At 30.2% G+C, this 14,051-nt stretch overlaps 1 protein-coding gene across 1 annotated transcript; it reads right to left on the reverse strand.

Moving 5' to 3' along the window:
* Nucleotides 1-11,333: 11,333 nt before the first annotated feature.
* Nucleotides 11,334-13,573, reverse strand: LOC149546806 (protein HOTHEAD-like). The gene is made up of 4 exons (XM_089791374.1): nt 13,417-13,573; nt 12,648-13,298; nt 11,662-12,487; nt 11,334-11,558 (listed from the first exon to the last, which is right to left on the reverse strand). The coding sequence occupies exons 1-4, from the start codon at nt 13,496-13,498 to the stop codon at nt 11,501-11,503; spliced, it is 1,617 nt and encodes a 538-aa protein (XP_089647500.1). The 5' UTR covers nt 13,499-13,573; the 3' UTR covers nt 11,334-11,500.
* Nucleotides 13,574-14,051: the final 478 nt, after the last annotated feature.

Raw genomic sequence — 14,051 nt, forward strand, 5'->3', positions numbered from 1 at the left:
ACAGAAAGAGGAACTTAATAGTAGATTACTTGTTTGGGCAGTGAGCGTTTCTTGTTATTGAAATTACATGTTTGGGCAGTGGGCTCTTCTTGCATACATTGTACTACAACTCCTAATAGGGTTGGAATCTCCTAACAGGGATTCAAAGTCTTCTAATAGAGGCTCTATGTACTAAATTTTGTAATAGAATCCTAATAGGTTCCATCCTCTAATAAGGAATATTTATATTGGTACATCATCTTGTGGCCATCATCTCCATGAATGTTTTCCCTATGATCAAGGGTTTCCCTAGTTAACATATCTAATGTAGTTGTCTATGTGCATCTTGGTATGATTTTTTTTTACTTTGGTTGAATGGATAATATTGTTTAGTTTGGAGTATCTAAACATTTCTAAGACATGTTTTCCAGCAAACATGCAAAAAATGATTGATTTTTCTTGTTTTCTCTCCTTCAAGTTTCCTCGTGGTTAACCATTAGTAAAATTAGGTTATGTGACATTCTAGATCTTTGTGCTAGCTATTTAACTATAAAATTTATTTCAAATTCAAACTATTTTAAGCCTTTCAACTATAATTTATTTTGAATGTATGTCCATTTTTTGTAGAAAACCAACATGTACTAATTGGGGTGTAGATTTTAGCTTGTTCATCAAATTTCACAACAACTTAGTTTTCTACAGACTAGACTTCATTCTACACACTTTAAAAAAAAAAGAATTTTAGATTTTAGATTATTTTTCAATAATTTCTAGGGGGGAGCACTCAAATATTTCACGTTTTTAGGATGTGTCCAATTGCAAAATTCATAAAAAAAAATAGATATTATAAAATTACCCAAAAAATCTAGGATAGAATACATGGTGTTATGTAATTTTTGACTAGAGTGATTAAGAACTTCAAAAAAAAGGTTAAAATTTTAGGGGGGCCACACTTTACACCATTTTATCTTTTTTTTGAAAAAATTGTACCACTTTCTGTGACCCCCTTTCTTGAGGACCTAAAACTAAACCATTTTAAAAAGAAATTAGTAATTTAGAAAATAGATTCAAAGGACTACTACTTTTGTTTTTGTCATATCTGAAAAATTTGAGTGTAACTATCTTTAAATTCTTGTCAAAGTGGCCACTTGTACCCCCCTTTTGGTACCACAACTTGGTGCACTTACCCTCTAGGATATTCAGAGTTTGATGATATCAAAGAATGTAATTTTGCTAAAAAAATGTGGGATAGCCTAAAGAAGATCTATGGAAGAGATAAGAATGTGATAAGAGCCAAATTAGAAAGTCTAAGAGGAAAATTTGATGACATGATAATGCAAGAAGGTGAAACTATAGTTCAGTATTGTGTAAGAGTCAAAGATGTTATAAATGCAATTAAAGGATTAGATGGAAATATTGAAGATATGACTATGATCAACAAAGTGTTAATAATACTACTACCTATCTCTACTATACAATAACTAAGATGTAATCTTGGTAATGATCTGACCCTTGAAGGACTAGTTGGTAAAGTCACTACTTTTGAACTTCCAAATTTTGATAATTTCAAAACTAAGAATGTTGATTTTTCTTTCCAAGATAAACTGACACTCAAAGAACCTAAAGATGAAAAAAATAAAAGGGACAAACATGTTGCTACTGATCTAGAAAATCTAGGAGATAAATACAGAGGTAAAAGAGATGACTCTTTGTGTGTCTGTTTATATATGTGTATATATATTTGTATGTACATATGTATATATACACATATATATACACATATACATACACACACACACACACACACACATACACACACACACACACACACACACACACACACACACACACACACACACACACACACACACGTGTGTGTGTTTGTATCTATGTGTGTATGTGGATGTGTGTGTGTGTTCGTGCGATTAACAATAATTGAATATTGAACATGGCAAACCAAGTTGAAAATAATCAAACTCGACACTAAAGATGGACATTCATGATGATTCATAGGGCTACAAATTTGATTGTTATCTATCTGAGGTACAATTATCACATACATCATCAATTATGTACATAATATAAGATTAAATGAAAAAAGGTATTATTTTATAGAATGTAGAAAATAAAAGATATAATATAACACATTGTTTTGTATGAATTTTAATTTGTACTATTTTTAGTTCTCATGCATTCGTTGATGACATCAATTCACATGTACCTAAAGAGATGAAAATATAGAAATACATCAATAACACAATAGATTAATGTTAAAAATTATATTTTTAAATGTATTTACAAAAAATATATTATATTAAAATAAAGAAGAAAAGTAGCCTTAGACTATCAACCCTTTTACTTGTTACCTTTGATCAATAAAAAGGACAACTTGACATCCTCCATGATAATGACATATTGATGCTAGTGTATGCTTGCCAAACTTGGCTAGGGTAGTGTTGTCTAATGGGTCTTGTGGCAATGTCAACCCACTAAATTTGAGCGTCTTTGAGTTTCCACTAACATTAAATTAAAATATTCAATAGATGATATCATGCTGATAGAATATAATATCGTTAGACCAAGAAGACATTCTTGTAGATTCAAAGGATTAAAAAAATAGTTATATTTCATAGATGGACTTTCTAGAGGGTATTTTCTATTAACCAACAACTCATACTAGGGTATTTTTTAGTAGCTAATATTCACTAATTGGCTAATTTTAGGAAATTTTGGCTAATAATTTAGTTCTTCAAAATATTTAAAATCACCAAATTTTATTAAATTTAGTTATAAAAAATATTTAAATAGTTAAAGATTTGCAAATTAATAATAGGAATTATTTTTATTTTTCAAAATAATGTAAGATTTGCCAATATTTTTATATATCTCTTTTGAGGGGGGATGCTTAAAGTTTACCTTGACTCATACATTGATAAGGGATAAGCCACCTTACTAAATATTTGTTATTTGTGTCATTTATTTTCTTTGATAAAGCTAGTAGGCTCAATGTATATGTTTGAGTTGTCTATTAGACCTATGGTTTGTATGTTTCCATACTCCAATGCTTTTTGGGATTCAATGACAATGGTAGAATAACATATATCTTGAACATGTTTTTCCTACAAGTTTAGAATCACGTCCTCTAATTATACATGGGGGCAAAAGACCTCAAAACAATTTCTATGGATTATTATTTTATTTTTCCCCCATGCTAATTAAAATACCATAAATATAAATTCTAGGAAAAACCATTGAACATATATCAATGAAGCTTAAAACTTTTCTCTTTGAAATATACGAGTGTAATGTCTCTACTACTACAGTTAGCTTTGGAAGAGTAATTCATCCAAAAGAAATTGTAGTAATTAAATAGTAACAAGTGTAACTATCATATTATACCCCAAATCTAAATAAAAAATCTTAAGAATGCTTGCAAATAAAGTGTTCTAACCCATCGATATTCCATTATTTTCTTTGGAAAGCACCCTGCAAGGTTTTTGTTGAAAAAATTTGATATAAGTATGAGATTATAATGTTTCAATCATTGTTTTATCACTGATGTCAAACCTACTACTTGTTCATAAGACAACTGCCTAGTTAATTTGACTAGTATCATATGTTTGAATGATGAGGAGGTTTTAATCAAATATAATAATAAGAACACTTAGAGGAAAGCTTGAGTTATGGTATAAAAAAGGAGTACCAAAATGAGTTAAGACAGTGATGATATAGTCTATTGATTATCTACTTGAGGTTGCAAAGGATGGATACACTAATTAAGTCTAGAAGAACAAGCAAGAAGAATTGAGTCTGCCAAGCTTGGCTAAGTGGGAAGTAGGTGCCAAGAAAAGTTAGTGCAAGCCGAGTAGAAAATTAGTTGGAGCTAAGAAAAGTGAAGTTTTAGTGTATTCCAAGTGAACTTAGTGTAAGATGAGTAAAGTTTAGTTGATATCAAGCACCAATAAACTTTAGTATTTGTTGAGTTATCTAGTGGATGATGAGTGGAAGAATAGTATGGAAGTTGTGTAATAGCATATTGATGTTGACTTCCATTATTCATGTTAAATCATATATTTGATTAATTTGAGCTAACTATTTTATTTTCTTGAATTGTGTGAAGCGTGTGGAAGATAACTACGATAAGCTAGTGGCATAGAATTCAAGGAAAACCATTTTGAGGAAAATTCAAAGAGGATTGAGGGAGAAGTTTTTAGAGGAACCAAATGGAAAAGTTGGTAGTTTCATTGAATCCTACCTAATCCTACCTAACCCTAAAATAGATGATTGAGGTTGAATGGTAAAAGATCTTAAATCTCTATTTATAGAGAGAGTTGGTCAAAAGTAAAGGTTGTGATGTGTGAGAACCTAAGGAAGACAAGGAGTCTAGGGTATTGCTTTATTAGTAGTCAAATAGAAGAGACCGCTATTGGCAAGAAAAGAAAGAAGGCTTAAGATTATGAATGCCTGAAGGATGAAGAAGCTATCAAAGCTAAAGTGTGTGAAAGCCAAGTAGAGTTCAGGACTAAAATAGAGTTCTATAATCTACAAGTGAGTTGTAAATTTTTTATGAGATCAAGCCTTACTGTTACTTTCTAATCATTATATTGGTCTAGGGTAAATCATTTGTATTAAGGTTAAGCTAATACTCATTTGAAAATCCTTTAACTAGATGACATTCCAATTGAATGATCTAAATTCCTCTAACAAGGCTCACTCCTAATAGGGTGATTGAAATCTTCTAACTAGGTCACATTTAATAGTGTGCATTGTAACCTTTAACAGGGATCATCTTTCATAGGGCATCACTTTAGAAGAGTGAGAATTAGTAGCATGTTACTAGTGATTTTTTTCCCAAATTGGGTTTCCATGTAAAAATCCATGTGTCAAATGTGTTATTGAATATGTTATATTTCATGTTTACATTACTGCAAAGATATTTTGACTTGGGATAGTAACCTAAAAGTTTAAGCATTGGGTGATCTAATGGATGCATGCATATTAGGTTTTTATGGATATGGGTTCACTAAGATATGAGAAGTTTTATTTGTATGTCTGGAACTTGGATAATTTATTCAACCCTTTGCATCTAAGTTATTCTAAAGTATTCCAATAGGTTTTATCTTGGAAGGGGTATTCCCTATCCAATACCCTATCACATATACATATGTTGATTCATTGGAATATTCTTTCACAAGGAGATTACATTAATATTAAGCATGATGGTTATGTGGAGTTCACTCTATCATAGCATTGTTATTATATCATTTTGAGGCATGTTGGTTAGATGAAGATTATTAATATCACATACTGGAATCATACAAATTCATTAGTCTTAAGAATTTCAAGTAAGTGGATATTACACCAATATCATATATTGGCATTATAGAGCTTATAGAAATATAATCTTGTTAGTTGGAAGGAGACTATTGATCTCTTATGCATACACTATCAGAGTTTAATTCCACACTTCCACATAAGAGGTTATGTTAACCTATTCATAAAATATCAAATATATCTTTCAATAAATATAGTAGCATCAATACATTATCTACCTTTAAAATTTCATGATGTTCAATATGGATGTGCACATACACACACACCCACACCCACACACACACACACATGCACGCACAAACATGCACACACATATGTGGGTATGTGTAGGATCAGGGTGTACCAAAAAGTGGTGATTTAAAAAATATGTATTCTGAAATGCCTCAAAGCATATCAAAATATATTCTAACATTTTTCCAGCCCATCCTAATACCAAACCAAAATATTATCAACCTTTATAAGGCCTACTATTTCTTTAGATACCAACCCTACATGGTCAACTTAAAACATCTCTTGAAAACATATGTTTGGTTTTTTCTTGTGTGTTTTTTACTTCAAACATGTGTGTGATGAATTTTTTTACCCGAAATTTGATGAAATGAAAAGGGTTACTTAAGAATGTTCTTATCTTTCCATAAATGTAATGTCTGTCAAATTACGAGTTTAGTAAGTAATTATTATTCAGTTTCTAATGGAGTTGTGTATAAAGTGTTACTTGACACATTGATTGAAAATCAAATATGAATTTTAAATGATAATACATTTTTGAAATCCAAAAGATGTGTTATTATATATGTCTTCTTCTCTTATAAGGAAAATTAAAGAAAAAATAACACCCCCTTATCGTGAAAAGTTATACACCCCCTTGATGTGTTTTGGTTAATATTCATTCTTCCTTGACTTATTAATACTCCCCATCTATTGAGTTGTAAGGGAAATTCCTCCTCAAGAGTTTATATCTATTCCTCCTTAATACGCAAGGGATATATTAATTATTTCTTTTTATTTTCTAAAAATTATATTATTTGTAGGTTTTTTTGTTCTTCCTATGTTCAAACTCTTCTGCTATTTAAATATTTTGGTCTTAAACCATGAATTGGTGACTAAAATTATTTTAATTGATTTAATTTTGAATAATGGCCTACTTAATCATAATTTTTGTTCTTGAACTAATAGATCTTTCAATGGGTTGCTTAAATTATATTAATAATATGCCATTAAATAGTAAATGGTTAGGTTGTAATTATATCCTTTTCTTGAATAACGATATATGTATATGAATAATATTAACAATATACTAAACATTATTATCAATATTATTATTTATTTGAAATATTAATAAATAAGGATAAGTATTTGAGACATATAAGAGATAAAGAAAGATATGATAATAAATAGCTTTGAATATATGAAATATTTATCTTTATTTGTTGATGTGTTTATGAAATATTTCCTTTATATTTTATTATTTATTGATGAATTCTATTATATTGATTTCTATTATTATTAGTAATATATACATATTTATCTAAAATATTTGATTTGTAAAAATAATTAATATTTTAAGATCTAAGGAATTGAGTAAGTATATTGGAGATTAGTATAATATTGGTTTAAGTATATTTATATTAAGGATATTTCAATACAATGTTATGAGAAGATGTCCCTCCAATATGCATGAGCCTAATATACCACAACTTCTCTATGTTGATTGGCCAAAAACATCCACCAATTATAAAAAGAAGTCATTGAAATACATCCATGTGTCTCAAGCATATTTCGTCTAAATTACCTAACAACCTTAGTTGACCTAGTGGTAGAGAACTTGTTCCCTTGAAATAGAGGTCATGATTTCAAATCTCTTCTATCAAAATAATAATGTTCCCACTTATGGTTTTATCTCTTTAATTGAAAATTTTCTTCCTTATTTGCATGTTAGGTTGTGTTGAGGATCAAGTCTCTTTTCTCTTCTTTCAAGTTATTACTATTGTAAGCTAGTTTATGTGTCTCTAACTTTTAGATCATGGTTGGTCCCTTCCTTGGATGACTAAGATTTTATCTAAGGTATCTATGCATATTTAAGTCTCTTTTTCAATGGTAGATTCTTAATATAAAGTTGAATCATATTATTTAGGATCTTGTCCTTTGTTAACATTAGTTATTTAAGTTTCTTTTTTGTCTCATTTATTATGAGATCCCTCTATGCTTCATTGAATGTTCTTATGCAAAGGGTTAGAACTCTCTCCCAAGTTTACCAAATCAAAACACAAAAAAATGAAATAGACGTGTATAAAGATTGTATTAAAGAACAATAGTACAAATATTGAATACACACATATATTATTTTTCTTAAATAGGCGATCCTCAAAATTTTAAATGAATCCATATTTTAAAGTATAAATATTTACACAAGTTTCTACTATAAATATTCAAATTTAAGATCTTTTATTCATTTTGTGGGCATAGTGGAAATATTATACTTTTGAAAATTAGAGTAGATAAAAATTGGGTGGTGATAAAAATAATAATAGGCCTGATGAGATTATTATATATTATTTGATCAAAACTTTCTTCTCTATCATTGATAGGTTATTGAATTACTTCTGTTAAAATAGGGATGCAAGAAAGCATATTTTATCTATTTTACAAATGTTTATCTATGATAAGGTCTAATTAGTAAAGAAAAGATTAAGATTTTTATTTTCAAACTGAAAAGTGTAATAAGTATATTAATTAAAGTTACAATCAATTTTTTTGTGCACCAGGTAATATATAATTTTGAATTCTTTCTCTTCAATTTTATTTGATGAGTATATATTAAAACTTGAAAAATTAAAAAGATAATTGTTCTTTTATTATATAATACAAAAGATAGATATACATATAAATTAATTAATATTGATATCTATCTAGAAATTTTATACACATAAATTTCATATATAAGTTATTATCAATAGTTGAATAGTGAATATCTCATACTTATCACATAATCAACCATGTTAATAACAATGAACATTGATAAACAACAATGCTAATTTTTTTATTGTTATCAATTACATCATCCATTATTTATGTAATCTAAAATTACATGACAAATGCTATTATTTGATACAATGTACCCGTATTAGATATTATATAATGTATTAATTTAATAAATTTTAATTGTAGTATTTTTTGGTTTTGCACACATTCTTTGAGAATGTGAATTCTCATGTACCTAAATACACCACAAAAATAGAAGTACATCATTTTAGATAAAAATAATAATGTTTGTATAAGGAAAATAACTTATATTAAAAGAAGGAAGAAAACTACCTTCCAAGCATTATAGTATTTGCTTGCAGATTTGTCCTTGAACTATCCTTGAATATAGAATTGTCAAAAACCTTTAGACTATCAACCTCTTTCATGTGATACATTCACATGTGATGCATTCGATCAATAACAAGGTAAACTTGATACCCTCCATAAGAGTGTCATATTGATGCTACTGTATCCTTGAAAAAATTGGCCAAGGAAAAATTATCTGATGGATTTTGTGGCAATGTTCATCCATTAAATTGAAGCATCTTTGAGTTTCCCCTAACATTAACAAAAAACTCTTGGATAGATTATGTCATGCTGGTATAAGATAATGTCTTCACACCAAGAATACATTCTTCTAGATCAGAAGGATGAGAAAAATCATTACATCTCACAAAAGCACTATCTAGAGGGTCATTGCTATTAAGTCACAACTCACGTATTGATAAGGGATAAGCCACCTGACTAAATACTACACCTAAGTATTCATTATGTGCGGCATTATCCCCCTTGATATAGTTTGGAGGATCAATGTAAATGTTTGAATTATCTATTATACCTAGGACCTATATGTTCCCATACTTCAATGATTTGAGGTATTCAATGCCAATGGTTGAACAAGGTGGATCATGAACCTCTTTTCCTACTAGTTTTGAATCTAAGGAGTGTAATATTAAACTTTTCTAATTCTTCTGATGGGCCTATTCCACTTAATAGAAAAATTTGAGTGTTTCCTTTTGAAAAAATAACCTCACTCAAATCTAACAATTTGTTTGTTGATACTTGATAATAATTTAAACTATTGGTACTAATGAATTCCATACTACTAGCCTTCAACTTTCCTTCAACTAGATAGGGGGCAACAAGTTTCTATATGTTAAATGAAAAAAATTCAAATCAGGGTGCATGAATTAAATATAAAAAGTTAGTTGAGTTGGGATCTCACAAGGCTGACTTCCTTTGAACCCAGCTTGGGGGAGATGTCTACAAGCCCCATTCAATAATTTGGATGGAAATTGTAGTAGTACAATCAGGTTAAATTGAACATTGAAGTTTGATAATCAATTAGGCTTCATATAATAATAACAGTGAATGATTGTTGTTAGGGATGTGAAATTTTGTCCATAGTTTTTTTCAAAAATGAAAGATTCACTAGGATTTTATAGATTTTTCTTACCATTGAGAAATAGTTGGCAATAAAATTAAAACTTTTCCCCTAAAATAATGTTGAATGTTGATTTTTTAAAGATATCACTAATGTACTTCTTGTTTATAGAAAATTTAGGTGCCTGGTTTGTAGCCATATGTTATTGTCATCATATGCAAACCAAAAACATATGTCTAGTATCATGGGCTATAAAAGGACCTTACCTTTTCTTTCCCTTCCTTTCCTTTCCTTTCTCATCATAAATTAAAGCAATGTTAATAATGTTCTCTTAATATAAGAAGACCCCCACATATAATTTCTTCTAAATAATTGAAAATTTTCTTTTTTAGTTTCATCCAAGATTGTGTCTAGGCTTGACTCTCTTTTCTCTTCTTCCAAATTTGGTTTCAATTTTAAGCTAGTTTATATGCCTTGGGTTTGGATGTTGCTTAGTCCCTTTGTTTGATGGTTCATGTTTTATCTAAGGAATCTCTGCAAATTTAATTCTCTTGTTCAATGCTATATTGTTAATTTAAGGTTGTATCATGCTAGTTATGATCTATTACTATGCTCACATTAGTTATTTAAATTCACTTTTCATCTCATTCCATAAGAGATCCATATATACTACATTTGGAATTTCCATATAGAGGGTTAAAACCCTCTCCCAACATTACCAAATAAAAACACAAAAATATGAAATAGAGGTGTATACACATTGTATTAAAGAAAAATACTATGAATACTAAATACACACGTACAGTTTTGTTAGTTATGGTTTTAAAACTATAAATAAATGTATATCTTATGATAGATAAATTTATACAATTTCTACTTTAAATATATGCAAACTTTAAACATTCTATTTATTTCCTAAGTGTAGTGGAAATATTATACCTTTGGAAAATACAAACTTGATCAAAATTTAAATTAGGTGGTGATAAACTTAATAGTAGGATTCATAAGATGATTATATAGTATATATCAATATATTCTTATGTTTTCTTGATAGATTTGTTGTTATCTATCTCTATTGAGTTAATATTTATTGTTTCAATTACAATAAGGATGAGAAAAGTCTATTCAATGTAGTTTCTCTTTATTTTTTTAATTGATGTTTATCTATGACAAGATTTAATTATTAAAGACAAGGTTGATATATATTTTATTTTAAACTAGAAAACTGTAATAATTATATTAAGCATAATCGACATCAACTTTAGTTTGCATTACAAATAATATATAATTTCAAATTCATGATCTTTACTTCTATTGCAAGAATATCAATTTTTTTTATCAACCGTTAATATATGTCTGACAAATAGTAAATTTTACAGGCAATTCTTATTTATATTTAATATAGTTTATACTAAAATTTGATAAATTGAATATCTAGCTAATTTTTTTATTGTATAATACAAAAGATGGATTTGAATATAAATTAATTAATATTGATATCTATCAACACATTTGATACATATGAATTTGATATATATGTGATTAGCAATAATTGAATATAGAATATGGCAAAAGAACTTGAAAGTGATCAAACTTGTAATAAAGATGGACATTGATAATTATTCATAGTGGTAATTTTATTATTATCATAAAGCCTTAATATAGTTATTAATTACATCATCATTTATTTATGTAATGTGAGATTACATAAAAAATGGTATTATTCTAAAGAAAGTACAGAATAAAAGATAAAATATAACACATTATTTTGTAGAAATTTTAATTTGTAGTAATTTTAGTTTGCATGCGTTCCTTGATGACTTGAATTCCCATGTACCTACATACACGACCAAATACAAGTATATCATTAAAACAAAGAAGAAGAAAAAGTTTAAAGATTTTACAACAAATAATTATATTGAAAGAAAGAAGAAAACTACCTTCCCAGCATCATAGTAGTGGCTTGTGGATTTGTCCCTGGGCTATCCTTGAAAATGGAGTTGTCAACAACCCTTAGACTATCAACGCCTTTTACACAATACCTTTGATCAATAACAAGGTCAACTTGACATCCTCCATGATAATGGTATAGTGATCCAAGTGTATCCTTGCAAAACTTGGTGAGGGCAGTGTTGTCTGATGGGTTTTGTGGCAATGGCGATCCATTGAATTTGAGCATCTTCAAGTTTCCACTAACATTAAATGCAAATGCTTGGATAGATGATGTCATGCCAATATAAGATAATGTCTTCACACCAAGCATACATTCTTTCAGATCAAAAAGATGAGAAAAATAGTTATATCTCACAGAAGGGCTCTTGAAAGGGTCCTTGCTATTAAGCCACAACTCACCCCTTGATAAGGGATAGGCCACCTTACTAAATATTGCACCTAAATATTGGTTATGTGTAGCATTTATTTCCTTGATATAGCTAGTAGGCTCAATATATACGTTTGAATTGTCTATTATACCTACGATCTGTATGTTCCCATACTCTAGTGGTTTGGGGGATTCAATGATAACGGTTGAACGAGGTGGGTCTTGAACCTGTTTCCCTACTAGTTTTGAATCTAACTGGACAGTAATATTCAACTTTTCTAGTTCTTCTGATGGGCCTATTCCACTTAATAGCAGAAGCTGGGGACTGCCTATGCTTCCTGCTGACAAAATAACCTCGCTCATATCTGATGACTTGTTGGTTGATACTTGATGAGACTTGCCACTACTGCTACTCATGAATTCCACACCGCTGGCCTTCAGCTTCCCTGGAAAATTATTCACAAGCTCATGACCATCAAACTTTCTATGGAATAGAAAAATTACTTGATTAAAACAAAATAAAACTGATTTGTACTTGAATACAAATTATTCTTGCAACACAAACAGAAATAAGGAGGATATAGATATTAAAAGGATATGGCGTACCCGAAGAGGAATCAAAGAGGATTCTGCTGGCCGTAGCATTGAGGAGAACTACAATGTTGTCTGGATTTGCGTAGTGCAGAAGATCCGCAGCCGAGTGCCTGGTCCCATTCTTGTCAAAAATGGTAGCACTAATCTTGGTGCCCTCCAAATGATCAAGAGTATAACCATTGTAAGGAAGCACTCCAGCTTCCAGAAGGCCATCCCGGACAGCAGAGCTCCAAACAAAAAGGTGGTCAGGTTTGAAGGCATTCAATCTCTCCACCCATTCATATGACTCCTTCACAAGCTTCTCGTCCCAACCCATCTTTCGAATGAAATTAAGGCTTGCCCTGCTGTAGAACCCCGCATTGACTGACGTTCCACCTCCCAAAACCCTCCCCCTCGCCGTCTGCACTCCATCCTCTGTCACAAACCCCTCCAGGACATAAGGATAATCGCTGGCGTTGCCAAATACCTTGAAAAACACTCTGTTGTCTGCAGTGTCGGGATTTCCATAGGGAGAGTCTCCCCTCTCCAACACCAAAACAGAATGACTCTGTGACAGTGTTGCAGCCAGAGGACATCCCGCTGCTCCTCCTCCAACCACAATGTAATCATAGGCTCTCGCAGCAGCCTTTTCAGCATCAAATGTCATAAACGAATATGGATACTCTGCAGACATCACCAACATACATGTTAGGAACGAATATCAAAGACATCAATTTTTTTTTAACGTAAGGGTAATAAATCTGAAGGGGAATATTTAAAATATTGAAAAATATACACTCACCTAATGCCTCCACTGGACCAAGCAAGTCATGAAAATTTGTAAACATAAGCATGCATGAAATTAAAAATAATAGGATCTTCATTCTTATTTTAATCAAACTCCTCGGATAGCGTAGAATTGGAAATCAATCTAGCTGATGTATGTTATTAAATTGAGGGGAAATACGACCGAATTTATAGAGATTCTCGTTCTGCTTTTCGTGTCAATTTACAACACTGTTCCGATTGCGGAAGGCGATCGAATACAGATTTAATACAAACGTGTACTTTTAAATGTTATCCGATTTAATAGTCAAAGATTATAAAACCAAGAAAATCTTTTGACATAATAAAGTCGTCATCAAAGACATTTTTCTCTCAAAATCTTGGACGAGTTAAATTTGAAAACCCTACTAATACTATTCGGTTCTTCGAGAACATGAGTACATGCGCCTAGAATTCCACGGAGAAGACTTATCGATATTGTAAACCAATAGCAGTGCATAAGTGTCTGGGATTGTTTCCAACATTGTTTCATTTTTCTCATATACTCGAGTTCTCGATATCAATCAAGAAATGGTTTTTGAATGAAAAAGATGGTGCGTGTGTATGATATGCATTGCTTTTGTCTGTCCTTGGTTGCAAAATTAAACTTTT

The sequence above is a fragment of the Cupressus sempervirens genome, chromosome 7 (genome assembly GCF_028749045.1).
Source record: "Cupressus sempervirens isolate cs-2001-9-10 chromosome 7, ASM2874904v1, whole genome shotgun sequence".
Taxonomy (NCBI): domain Eukaryota; kingdom Viridiplantae; phylum Streptophyta; class Pinopsida; order Cupressales; family Cupressaceae; genus Cupressus; species Cupressus sempervirens.